Below are 14,742 nucleotides of genomic sequence, written 5' to 3' on the forward strand. Positions count from 1 at the left end.
AACACTTGTCCAAACATGACACGTGATTCTATGAACTGCATGCATGATGTTGAGGTACTCCCTTGGTCACCAAGATTCCCCGATCTGTCGCCACAAGAACAAGCGCGTAACCAGCTCAGACATCAACTCCATCCTAATGACAATATCCAGAATACCAAGAGTCATTTACAACAGTTGTGGGCCAATTTGGCACAGGAGATGATATAACACCTGTATGGACACCCTTCCCAACCAAATCACTGGGTGCATCCAGGCGTGAATAGGTGCAACATCCTCCTAACAAGGGTACCAGCAGTGTGCTCGTATAGACAACTTCGTTGTACATTTCACTGGATTTTGTACTCATAACCTCTTAACACCTGAGTTTCATTGTATTTCCTCCTCTGAATCGAGGTGCTTAACTTCTTTTGTCAACCACTGTATATTTACTCAACTTGTTTTCATACATATCCCTTGAACCATATTCATGCCATATTTAGGTCAGAGGTCACATACACAGTACAGTAAAACCATTTTTCATTGTTTTGACACTATAGCTGTTGTCTACACTGACTATGGGCAGCCAACATGCTGTCAGGGGAAGTGGTGAGCGGGGGGAGGGGCCTTCCAATCCAGCGCAACGTAATAGGCCAACAACGGAGCGGCACAGAGAACACTCTAACAACATTGCCGTTATTGCACAAACATTAAAGTTGGGTTGAAATCTACAGAACCACAAAATAAAAATGTTCATTATGTTCTGGTTAGAGTATGGGGTGTGGACGAGTTTTATTCTACGAAGGCAGATCAAATATAAACGGGAATTTGAATGTACCGCTGCGGTTAGTAATAGTTCTAAGGCGGGGCTTTGCCAATATGTTGGTGGGGATGTCAGGAAAAGGGGTTTCAGCGCGCCAACAACAGTGAAGAGCTGGGCTGCTTCATTACGCCATGAGTGAGCAAGAGATTTTGAGACAGCTCCGCGTAGTTTGGGGAAAACACATTCACACACTGGAGTTTGCAATTTTGCAAATTGTTTTAGCCGAAGGAATAAGTTACGGAAGTGTTAAACCATCATCTGAGATGAACTCCACTTCAGAAAATTGTCTGCCAGGTGGGTTTCTCGTCACCTCAACCAGAACAACCAGAAACCAAAAGCATTACGCCAGGAAGTTTGTCAGAATCCTGTGTGGCTACAAGGAAAAAGGAGAAGATTTCTTGCGTTGTATTGTGACTTGTGATGAAACTTGGGTGCATCATTACACCCCTGAGTCAAAGCAAGCAAGCGTGGAGTGGCGGCAAAGAGACGAAGCTGGTGGTCAAGGCCAAAATACGCCCATCTGCTGGAAAGGTGCTTGCAACTGTTTTCTGGGACTCAACGGGAATTTTGCTGGTGGTTTTCCTTCACGAACAAAGGACAATTAATGCAGCCTCTTACTGGCGCCTTTTGGAAGAAGCAAAAGCTGCGTATTGCAACAAGCGATGCTGGCAACCAATCCAAAACATCATTCTTCTTCATGACAATCCAATGCCTTGTACTGCCACTTTTAACATGGGAAAACTGAAGGAAATTCACTGGACACCTCTGGAACACCTTCCGAACAGTCCAAATTTATCGCCCTGTGACTATCATTTGTTTGGACCACTCAAACAAGACGTAGGGGGACAATGGATGAATGATGCAGAAGAGTTTGTGCGCAACTCGCTCCGCACACGCCCCTCTTCTGTCTATCAATCAGGACAGCATCAAAAACTTACCAATCCAAAGAAGAAAATGTGTATCGAAGGCAGGACACTATGTAGAAAAGTGATCTCTATATGTGTATTTGTTTTGGTTGATGCAATAAATTTTTTAAAATAATTCCTGCTCATATTTGATCCATTCTCGTATCTTGATGCAATAAATTTTAAAAAACTATTCCCGTTCTTATCTGATCCGTCCTTGTATCTTGGATGTAGTATAATACCTACATGACAAACTGTTATCTGTCCACCTTTCTCCACAGGTACTTTTAAACCTCCTGTGCCCTATTTTTCTTGCCAGATTTTTGTTGGAGCGTAATTCTGATGAATGTATCTCTTATCTAAATAAAATATGTGAAGTAAAGGGTCCTTATTACTCAGAAGACGCATTTTTCTCAAAATCATAACTCTGACCGTTACTATATCGGCTCTCTCCATCAAGCATCTTCTCCCATTGTTGCTTTTTTTTTTTTTAATTCTTGAACCCCATAGACTTCAGTATCATCCAGAATAAAGTAAGAGTCCATTTAAAGTATATTTCCTTTTTTAAACCAACAAGTAACTTGTTCAGTGTTAGGTATTCACCCTCTACGTAATAGATGAGGAATGTTGTTCTACTTATATCTTTATTGAATCCGTCGATTGCTTCGATATACAGTTCCTTTTGATTTGTTTGCACGGTGACTGAAATGAGATAGAACCAGTTGACTTGATACTATCTTTGCCTTCCTTCACAATATGCTGAACAGTTCAAGTACTAACTTGACAAGCTTCCGATACACTCTGTTGCACTTAATACACACTCACTGAAGGATCATTATTTTTGGCTTCCTTCACAAAATATTCATGAACATTGCTGATTATTTTTCTACCTTCGCTCTTTCTCTCTTTCCTGTTTGCCATTGTATGACATTTATTGCAATTAAAACACAGAACAACGCAAGTAGAAATGAACGAAGGTCATATTACATGTTACATACACGCCAGTCGACTAACGCAATAAAAAAGGCGCGAAAGTAATTACTCATACGGATACAAAACGACAATCCTAAAACAAACTCGCGAACCAAGCGACCAAGTAGCTCTCGGCGCCAAAAATAGGCGATCTTTTGTCTGATTGGGCAGTGGCACATTACCCGCACCCCACTTCCCCTGATAGCATGTAGGCCGCCTGCCATCAGTGCAGAAAAAAGCTTTAAAGTCACAAAATTACTCAGTCCTTCACTGAGTATTAATGTTAAATTCATTGGTAAAATAATTTTGAGTAATACTGACATCACTATATCAGCACCCACACGTCAATGAGGCCAATGAATTCACTATAATTAAATATATAAACAAATACAGTAGAAGTCAGCTATAGCGAGTACAGCATATAACGAGAACCCCGTTATACCGGCAATGTTTTGCTGTCCCTTCAAAATTCCTACATTAAACCGTGTATTATCCTTCGGTTACAGCAAGAGCCCTATCACCGACATATCCGTTATAACAAGCAATTAAGCGCCCGCTATTTTTTTTTTCGTTACCAATATTTATGCACCGCAGCGATTATGTTGCATGCAATAGATTATCTTCAGTATAGTTTCCTCGCTACGTCCACTAGCAAGTTCTCTCGTCGACATTTGAAAGCGATGTCGAAGTCGATTAGTAATACCTGTCAACTGATGTTATGTAAAGAAAATTTGAAGTGAAAGAGAACATATTTTCGTAAAAATGCATAAATAACGTGCCCGATAACAGGTCTTAACTTGTTAAAACTAGAGGCTGATTAAACAATCGCTTAATTTTAATGATAAATTCTGCAATTAAGTAAAAATGGGATACACCTTGAGATATGGCAGAGTGAATAATTGATTTCAGAGGTTAGTTTATTTTTTCTCGCGTCTGGTTAAATTACGGAAATGTTATTATCATGTAAGTTTATAGCGAGAAGGTTATCATTTCTATACTGGCGCTTGAAGTATGTTTTCATAATAGGTATAGTACGTTTAAGTTAGGATAGGTGACGCTGTTTGAATAAGGAAACAAACTTTTGCCACAAAATGCGATCGACCATCTTTGGAACGGTATAGTTTTCTCATGTGCATTTGCAAGCTCTCTCATCGGCATTCGAAGGCGATGTTGGAGTCTATTAGTAATACCCAACGACTGTTGTTCTCTACAGGAACTTCAAAAAGAAAGAGGATAAGTTTTTGTAATAAATGCATAAATAACTCAAAATGAAAGAGGATAAGTTTTCGCATGGAATAGGTATTGCCGGCAAATTTTCAACGGGTTCTCTTCGGTATTATGATGCCATGGTCATTAAACCCGTGGAAATAAAGAATAATTGTGCAGCCGCAAAAAAATGTGGCAGAACGAAAGCCAATGTTCGGCATCTAAAATTAGTCTAAAAATGCGTACTGTACAACAAAGGCATTCATATGCACCTTTTGAGCCTGATTTAAATTTTTTGAAGGAAAAAGTCGGGTTCGTCAGGGATTTGGAGAAGTACGGTACTGTAATTTTTCAGAATGTAATTAAACACACACTTCCACGTAATATCGGATTTCAAAAAATAACAAACAAGTAAGCAGTAGTGTGGATATCATCTGCGGAAACGCACGTCTTGAACAAACTGATTGCCGTTTCATATGGATTTTAATGTGTATGGGGGGTTTTCCGACTTTTATACAAAAAATCTTATATAATGACAATCTGCTATAGCGAGTAAATTTTCCGCCATTGTGAATTCTTGCTATAACAGATTTCTACTGTAGATGCCTAAAACTGTACTGTTTGTGCCTAATAGATCATTTGTAGGAGATTTATTTTTTAGCCTAAAAATCTGTTATATCAACATTTCAGCTAAGAGCAATGTACGTACCCAAAGTTTTTGGTAAGGTTATCAACAAGTCCAGGCTTTTCCTTCTTGACATGGGCAAGTCCAGCTTCATAGACGTCTGACAGTTTGGCTCCAGCAGTCAATGTCTTCAGCAGCAATTCTTCCAAATCAACAAGGAAATTATAATTTGCCTGATAAACAAGAGAAGCACAAGGTTACTACTAAAAGATGTTATTTTTTTAAGATTAAGATATGAAGTCCCTCAAACCAGCTGGGAATTAAACTTATACCATCAGACGAGAAGATATTTAGTGTTAGTTAACAAGAAAATCGAAACTACATAGATCCTAGAAGCTGACGTTCTAAAATCTCATCTTTGTTGAAAAGTTTAATTAATATTATAATTATTCATTGTACAGTATATTACATTTTTGTCCTAGAAGCTGATGTTCTCAAATCTCATCTTTGTTGCCAAATGTAATTATTTGTACTGCACCTTGGCTCAGGTGCCTCTCTTGAAATAAATAAATAAATAAATAAATAAATAAATAAATAAATAAAATTTAAAAAAATATTTCTCCTTCAACTGAAGTATTTTAGGATGACTCAGCAATAAAATGGATATTCATTACAATATGCTTATAATGACTTACATTTATAACAAATATGCCCAGTTTCATCGACAATAATTGTGATTAAATAATTGCCCGTTAACATTCTGTTAAAAATTAAATAACCTGTTACCATTCTTGCGTTTTACCGAGCTCCCTTTAAGAAATGTTAGCTTGTATCTCTTTCGCGAGAATTATGAACATTAAGAAACAAGAATGGAGTTGACAAGATGGTGGCAGGTCAAATGAAAACAATGCTATCAGCAGATGATACATTATATGAGGCGATAAAGTGATCTATATTGTTTGGATGAGGTGAAGAGCAGGATCGCAATGGCCAAGGATGCATACATGAAGCAAAGGGTACTGAATATGGACCTTAAGAAGAGGTTAGTGAGGTGCTTTTTATGAAGTGTTGCTCTTTACGGGTCTGAGACTTGCACTTCGAGAAGAGAGGAAGAAAGAAGACTGAAATCTTTTGAAATGTGGGTATGATAAGAAAAATGGAGAAGATCAACTGGCAAGAAAAATTAAGGAATGAAGTAGTATTGGAAAGAGTAGGTGAATAAATGACGGTAATACTGGAAATCATTCAAAAGAGGAAGAAGAATTGGTTAGGTCACTGTTTAAGAAGGAAATGTTTATTACCACAGACAATGGAAGGAAAAGCTGCAGGGAGAAGAATGAGAGGAAGAAAGAGGTACCAAATGACGGACAGTGTGAAAATTAATGGAAGGTACTAGAAGACTAAAACAATGGCAGGAGACAGATAGGCTTGGAAAATGCATGTGAAAACCTGCTGATAGGCAGAGAACAGACGATGATGATGATGATTATATGGCGTGATAAGGAAACAGATGTTCAGTTGTGAATGAAGTTGTGGAATCAGGAAGCAGAGAATGAAGATAATCATAACAGACAACGGAAGTGACAAGAGGAATTAGAATGGGAAGAGTTGACAAAGATCAGGAATGAAACCCTGGCTGGATGCAGACAACAGATGAAAATATTTAGCTGGTATTAGGCTGGTGCGTAAGTCAATAGTTATTTCATTTTGCATGTTGGTACTCAAACTGCCATGGGGTTTATTTAATAACTGTCATTTTCATTTTGAAATGGAACTGTTGTGCATCAGGTTACGTATTGAACTTTTCATTTTTACAGGCATGAAACTTTTTTTAAACATGAAATGTTCAAAATGTCCTCAGCATTGATACAGGTACAAAGACTCTCTACATACATCTTGTGTCTACATTCAATGCAATGGCAGGTTGCTACAAGTTGGGGTATGTTTAAGTTCATAAGGAAGAGAAATCAGGGACTGAATTAACTGAAGGAGATGTTCGATAAATTCCTAACTTTTTTGAAATGATTTACGAAAAGTCTAGGTAAACAAAGATAGTGATGATACAGGTATAATTTTGGGGACATTAGATCGTGTGATACTTTTCATATGGCGGCGCGTTTCCAACCTGCAACCAGGATCATCTTCAGAACAATAACAATTTAGTGGCAACTGTCACCCCATAGTAACTAGACTCAAGACAGACCTTGTTAGATGTAGTTCATTCCAGGGCTTCCAGAGTCAAGGAGAAAGATGTTGACTAGTCAACTATGGAGGGTAACCATTATCCACTCCCTTTGTTAAAATTATTGAGGTGTATAGCAATTTCTATCACTTCACAAATGATTCTAGATTTCTCTTTTTTAATGTTTCTGTTTACAAATGACAGAAGTTGCATAAGAAATTATTTGATGGTCAATATGTACGGCATGTTCTGCCAAAGCAGACTTTTCTGGTCAGCATGATATAAGTGCCTGCGATGTTCCTTCACCCTCGTTGCAACCTTCCTACATGTTTGGCCAACATGAAACGATCAACAGGAGGAAGGAATCATATATACTCCAGCACTGTTTAAAAACCAACAGGATCTTTCACAGATCGTAAACAATTGCATATGATGATATTAGGCTTAAGGGTGGTCTTAATATTGTGCCTTCTGAGAATACTGCCAATCCTATCCACGACAGACGGCCAGACTCAGAAGAAGAGAATCACAGGACTATCTTTTTTTTTTGAAGCACTTCGTCAATCTGTTTCCTTGAGCAGCCACAGATGAGAAATGTCTGATTAGGAACTCAAGTTCACAGTTTAACTTATCCTCCTTATCTGTCATCTGGGCGACAGCCCTAAATGCAGATCTGTAGTAAATGAAAAATGAATAAAATTAATTACCATCTAAAATTTATCATAAATGTCTCTTACAGTTTTTGAATTATGAAAATCTTGTATTACAAAAAAGGCAAGTTACAGAAAATGAACATCAGAGTGGAATGAAGCAAGTGACATACAGCCAACTAAAAAACATTTTGAAGTAGTCAACATAATTTTCTTTTTCCTAGATCATAGAGAAAAGTATATTCTAAGAGAATTAATGGTAGAATGAATTATTGATTCAGGGTACATACAGGGGCCAGACAAGGCTGTAATCTTTCACCTTTGTTGCTTGTAGTTTACATGGATCATCTGCTGAAGGTACAAAGTGGCAGGAAGGGATTCAGTTAGGTGGAAATGTAGTACACACTCTGGCTAATGTTGACGACCTGGTCTTGATGGCAGAATGCGCCGAAAGCCTGCAGTTTAATACCTTGGAACTTGAAAATAGGTGCAATGAGTATGGTATAAAAATCAGCCTTTATAAGACTAAATTGAGCTTCCGTGGTTCAGGCGGCAACGCGCCGGCCTCTCACCGCTGGATACCGTGGTTCAGATCCCGATCACTCCATGTGATATCTGTGCTGGACAAAGCGGCGGCGGGACAGGTTTTTCTCCGGGTACTCCAGTTTTCCCTGTCATCTTTCATTCCAGCAACACTCTCCACTATCATTTCATTACATCTGTCAGTCATTCATTATTGCCCCAGAGGAGTGCGACAGGCCTCAGCAGCCAGCACAATTCCTATTCTCGCCGCAAGATGGGGACTTCATTCATCCCATCCCTGACTAAATTGTTGTCAGTAGGTAAAAAAATCCAAGAGAATTAAATGTCAGATTGAAGATACAAAGCTGGAACAGGTAGATAATTTCAAGTATTTAGGATGTGTGTTCTCCCAGAATGGTAATATAGTGGGAGAGATTGAATCAAGTTGCAATAAAGCTAATGCAATGAGTTTGTAGTTGTGATGAACTTCTGTAAGAGGGAAGTCAGCACCCGGACGAAACTATCTTTGCGTGGGTCTATTTTCAGACCAACTTTGCTTTACAGGAGTGAAAACTAAGTAGATTCAGGATATCTTATTCATAAGTTGGAAGTCACAGACATGAAAGCAGCAAAAATGATCGCTGGTACAAACAGGTGGGAACAATAGCAGAAGGGTACTCGAAATGATGAGATACAAAATAAGTTAGGAAGGAACTCAATGGATACATAAAACGGCTTTGGTGGTGGGGTCATATGAGGCAAATGGTGGATAGGTTACCTAGGATAATAATGGACTGTTGTAGAGGGCAAGAAAAGTAGAGGGAGACCAAGATGATGGTTAGACTCGGTTTCAAAGAATTTAAAGGTAAGAGGTATAGAACTAAATGGGGCCACAGTACTACTTGCAAATAGAGGATTGTGGTGGCGTTTGGTAAATTCAGAGACTTGCAGACTGAATGCTGAAAGGCATAACGGTCTATAATGAAGTACGTATGTATATTCCAAAAATGCACATTGTAAAATCAAATTTTTTTGACCCGTAAGTGTACCTTCCTCCAAAAAGACAAACAGAATAGCAATACTAACCTGTATTTCATCTGTAGGATTGACTAGTAATGTCCTCACGATATTCGAGCAGTAGGACTTGTAGCGCGTACCTAAGGAGCACACAATTGCCCCGAAATGGAGCACATTCTTGTCGCTGACAACACTGAATTTCAAGTTGTAGTTGCCACCACTCTGGATTATGGCAGGGTAGCACATATCCACCTGGCTCGTGTCCACACCGGACACATACTTCTTGTCCGTGATGGCTGTTTCCACACCTTCTGCCAATTTAGCGTGCTTCACTTTCTAGTAAACAAAAATTATAATTTAAGGTCTCTCTTAGTTATAAAAATTCAAGAAGCTATTGCACAAGAACATATAATTGATTTAATGATACACCTAATCAAACTTCACATTATGCTTTACAAGAATACATTTAATCGTAAGTTATTTACGCATAATTTGGTACACGTTTAAGTTTCTATTTAAGACTTCCTCAGCCGTAGCATCTGAAAAATTATTTTATCTAATTCATCATCATCATCATCTTCCTTCCAAGTATTGGGCCATGTGACCCCTTACGGTCTTGCATTTTACTTTTTGCAAGACTTGAAAGCAATCAAATGTCCTTCCGACGGGTTGCTAGCCTGAAGGAATATTTTATCTAATTAAAACACAGAAATATCACTGTCCAGTGACTTAAAATTGATGAACCGGTGTCCTTTCAAGAATGTTTAAAAAACACAAATCTACACATACTGTATTTCTAAAATTCTGTCCACCACTTCCTCAGGAAAATCCTTTACATGTTAAAACTGACTTCATAACATTATCTTCCTCAATGTTGGCTGAGGATTGACATAGCTTCAGGATACTGATTAAAAGTAGGTGAGCCGTAGCTTCGTAGGTGGGAGAAAATGGAACCTTACCTCTCAAAATGTCCACATGCTGATTTCACGGAAAGATGAACGGCAATCACACCAATATCTTTACCTATTGTACATGAACTATCCCTTTGGCTCAAGGTATGCTGATGAAAGTTAGCGTAAGATGGGAATTTGCTTTATTAGATTCGAGACTTCGTCTTCTAAATCACCTTTCATTACGCTTCTTGGACCAAAGAGCAAGTCCACATAATCTTGTCAATTATTTTGCAATTTTCCTTAAAATAAACAAACAGTTCTCTGTTTTCAGCCAAATTTCCAAAAATTATGAGATTTAATGCTCTACAAAAACAGGTGCCTCTACTTATATTACGTGTGGTTATTGTAAGTTTCTCAGAACTACATGAACTAGAGGAAATGAATGGAATGTCAATTTGACATCTATTGTAATAAGCTACTTACCTTATCAGAATCTATAATCTCCATGATCTGGTCCTTAAGGTACTTTGTATACACATCGACCGACACGAGGCAAGCTTTCTTTATGGTCAGGATCTCACTATCTTCCTTGGGAGCCATTACGTATGCCACAGCTGCGCTAACATCCACCTGAAAGCAGAGCAAGGATGGATCACAATGAAACTAACAATATTCAAGTATATCTGTCTTCCAATAAAGCCAAACTTCTACCACCACATTACTGAATAATTCCCTACAGAAACATTTTTGTCCGGGTGAGTCAACCTCGGTTACGACTTAACTGTTGTACAATGGATATCTTACCATGGTTACATTGAATTTCAGTTTCATCAAGCCCAATTTTGAAATTTGTGATGTCTAACCAAAGTTAAAAGTTAACCGATCATGAGCAAGCGGTTACGCAGTTAACCGAGGCTTTAGGGCCTGTGTACGCTACATAACATCACAAGTAAGTTGTATTTTATATGCATCAAAAGTGTAGTGATCCGATTTAAAAGTTTACGCTCGTGAGTGAACAAGATAACTTCACATTGCGTGCTTCCGAAGTGCCGTGGTGTCATCGTTAAAATGGATTTGATACCACATATCATATATAGCAAAACGTTGATGGATCGTTTTTCAAGAGGGAGGGGGGAAATTACGATGGATGCAGGAAAACGACAAATGCAGGCGACATATAAAATAGAGGGAAAGATAATTAGTAAAATATCAGTACTGTATTTGGGCATTTTTCATCATGTAAATAATAATAATGATAATAATAATAATACCAACGGCGTGTGGCCTCCAAAGTCAGGTGCAGATGTTTCGAGATGTTACATGATAGGAGATCTACGCACTTATGAAAATGCGGCTCTAATGTATAATTGAAATAATAACATTAAGTTATTTATTAGACCACCTAATCAATACAAAATCGTCTTGGATGATTTACATAAATTTGTTAGCTAATAGTGGTACATGTTTCGCCTTCCCTGAAGGCATCATCAGCCATAGTCTTAACCTTAAATTAAAAATAAGCGTCTAAATAACATGTAGTAATGAAATGAATTTTAAAATCTTGAAGAGATTTGAAGTAAAATAACATTAAAAATAACAATGATGGTTTGAAAATACAATGTGATGAGATACAATAGTGGAAGTATTAACAAAATTAACACTAGAAGGCTGCTAAAATAAGTACAATGGATAAAACAACAGATTGTTATACAACGAGTAGTAAGATTGCATAAAAGTAAAGTTGATAGTCTGGCGGTTATAATTAGATGATGGCGAAAAATCTTATATAATCAAAGTAAAGAAGAGAGAATAAAAGTCAAAGTTAGTCGAGAGATCCGAAGTTAATCATGATCTTGAAGATAAAAGACGAAAGTCAGATGCATATGGTGAAGTTGTAGAACACGTTGAGGATATGAAGTTGGTGAATAGAAGTTGAAGAACAGTTTCAAATAGGATCACTTCAACTTCTATTCACCAACTTCATATCCTCAACGTGTTCTACAACTTCACCATATGCATCTGACTTTCGTCTTTTATCTTCAAGATCATGATTAACTTCGGATCTCTCGACTAACTTTGACTTTTATTCTCTCTTCTTTACTTTGATTATATAAGATTTTTCGCCATCATCTAATTATAACCGCCAGACTATCAACTTTACTTTTATGCAATCTTACTACTCGTTGTATAACAATCTGTTGTTTTATCCATTGTACTTATTTTAGCAGCCTTCTAGTGTTAATTTTGTTAATACTTCCACTATTGTATCTCATCACATTGTATTTTCAAACCATCATTGTTATTTTTAATGTTATTTTACTTCAAATCTCTTCAAGATTTTAAAATTCATTTCATTACTACATGTTATTTAGACGCTTATTTTTAATTTAAGGTTAAGACTATGGCTGATGATGCCTTCAGGGAAGGCGAAACATGTACCACTATTAGCTAACAAATTTATGTAAATCATCCAAGACGATTTTGTATTGATTAGGTGGTCTAATAAATAACTTAATGTTATTATTTCAATCAAATATCATCAATACGGACCAAAATGATATTTATTACATGTAATCTAATGTATAAGTCGGCACACACACACAGCCCCTGAACTGTCAAAATTAACCAACAAAAGTTAAAATTCCCGATCCAATCGTGACCCCTCGAACTGAAGGCCAACACGTGCTAATCATTTAGCCATGGAGCCGGACATGCTCATACTATACATAACGGTATCAAAATAATGCAATCATGATACACCCAATGAAAATAAAAAACACGACTTTTACGCCGTTTTGTTTCACTTTTCTTTACATCTCGTAATTGTAAAGCCTTCAAGGTCAGTTCTCTTATTGCAAATTAATGATATACGTGGATATTACGGCGATAACCTGCATTTTCGTAAAGATTCCGTAGACCCTTCACGAACGAAAAGTTAGAGATCAAACATGGCATGGCTTGGACGAGGTCACAGGGGTTAGAAATTCAACATGGCGCGCCTCGGACGACGTCACAGCGGGCTAAGCGATGCTGCCAACTTAGGAAATAGTTTCAGGATCTGGCTAGTGAAAAGATTATTGGTCTGGCTTGGTTAGTTCCAGCTTGTAACAAGTCAACTGGGCAGAGGGCAACAAAGCGATCAACATTCCTCTAGCATCCCACACACATCACAAGATCCAACGCAATTAATGATCATGTGACTAATTAAAACATACTCGGCGCAAGCCGTAACTATTTTAAACTGAGCGATTTTCTCTTTTTCAACGAAGCTGGCAGCCCTACCCAGCCAATAGCAACACAGAAAATGGTGGAATTGAGTTTTACAGTGCCTCCATTTTAATTCTTGAAAATAAGAATACTTCTAGGGACCGGTTAGTGGTTTAAACATAAGAGTTTCATATTTGGTCCGTATTGAACTGAGAATGGAAGATAGGAAAAACTAGAAAGGTTCCACCTTTTCAATACAAAAATGTTATAGGTTTATTTATAACATGTATTTGCACTTGGGACTAGTTTCGACGCTGTGTTGGCGTCATCATCAGCCAAAAAATGGGAAAATAGGCTGATGATGACGCCAACACAGCGTCGAAACTAGTCCCAAGTGCAAATACATGTTAAAAATAAACCTATAACATTTTTGTATTGAAAAGGTGGAACCTTTCTAGTTTTTCCTATCTTCCACCGGTTAGTGGGTCGAGGAGAAGCGCTGGCACCAGGAGACTAGTAGTGGGGTTGGGCATGAACAACCTGAGCAGATTACTCTAGCCTACAAGATCCTTGCCCAAGACTAGCTACTCGTAATCGCTCGTACATTCGCTATTATATGCTAGAATATTCAGCTGTCTCTTTAAATTCAAAAAACTTTGCGTATATTTTTCTTAAGTACAATCGATCCATGCAGGAAAGTTGTGGCCGAGAACAAACTTTTTTTGACGATCGATGCAATAAAACGCTAGTTCGAGGAACAATATATGCGGGAAAATTTAACAATGGTTTATATGGAACATTTTTGGGACTGAATAAATTGAACGATGGGTATGGGAAAATGACAGTTCCGGGAACGATGCATTAAGGTTCTACTGTATCTACAATATCTTGAAGATGAACAGAGGGAAAGAGACTTATGGCGTCCTTGTTTCAATTAATAGGCGACTGACTTGATTTCCCCGCTCATGGAAATAATCTGTTTCACCAAGAAGTAATAGATTTTCACCGCTTTTCACGAGAGTTTAATCCTGATGTAAACAAATAGGCAGAGCACCTTCCCTATGCACATGGACATAAACATAGTTGATTGGAGAAGCAACCGTGGCACTCACTCGACTGTATGTGAGCTTGAAGGAAAGTAGTACGTCGCATTGATTTTGTTTTATTTTAGTTTATTACATTTAGACAGTTTGGAAGAGTACGTAATCAAATTGAAATATGGTTCCCATATATACCGGTATATATATGGTTTTGATGTTTGTTGTTTTAAGGGGCCTAACATCGAAGGTCATCAGCCCTATATATGGTTTTGTTTTAATAAAATAGTGATTAAATAACGAGAAATGAAGGCGCACTGCGTGGTGTAATAGAGGAAGTCTTCTCGTAGTGAAGAAAAGTCGCAAGCTGTACACCGTGGAGATCAAGGTGTTTCATCTTGCAGCAGCAGTCACTGTCAGTATTCATAGTGAGAGAAATGAAGGAAGAGGTAGGACAATCGCATGTAGTGAAGCACAAAAAAGAATAACCGCTCACAAGTAACCATAGGCAGTGCATTGTGAATGTGTTCAACACACTAAGTGAACAGAATCCAGGTTTAGTCGTTTATTCAGAAGTTCAGATCTTCGCACTGTTGTCGTATGTGATGCGCAGCCCTGTACGTCCGAACACGAGACGTTGACGGGGTAGAGGTCGATACTGACACACTCAGCAAATCGCAACTATTTCTTTGGCGGAGGCGTGGACATACCATGTTTACACCAGGAT

The 14,742-nt window shown here is 38.0% G+C and overlaps 1 protein-coding gene across 2 annotated transcripts in view; it reads right to left on the bottom strand.

Moving 5' to 3' along the window:
• The window catches only part of dre4 (SPT16 homolog, facilitates chromatin remodeling subunit dre4), a 165,252-nt gene that overhangs the window by 118,984 nt on the left and 31,526 nt on the right, over positions 1-14,742 (bottom strand). For both annotated transcript variants that reach the window (XM_067157313.2, XM_067157314.2), the window contains exons 5-7: positions 10,255-10,401; positions 8,948-9,214; positions 4,592-4,740 (exon numbers count right to left, since the gene is read on the bottom strand). In XM_067157313.2, the coding sequence (XP_067013414.1) occupies positions 4,592-4,740; positions 8,948-9,214; positions 10,255-10,401 (563 nt within the window). The remainder of the gene's footprint in view (positions 1-4,591; positions 4,741-8,947; positions 9,215-10,254; positions 10,402-14,742) is intronic.

The sequence above is a fragment of the Anabrus simplex genome, chromosome 13 (assembly GCF_040414725.1).
Source record: "Anabrus simplex isolate iqAnaSimp1 chromosome 13, ASM4041472v1, whole genome shotgun sequence".
In the NCBI taxonomy this organism is placed as follows: domain Eukaryota; kingdom Metazoa; phylum Arthropoda; class Insecta; order Orthoptera; family Tettigoniidae; genus Anabrus; species Anabrus simplex.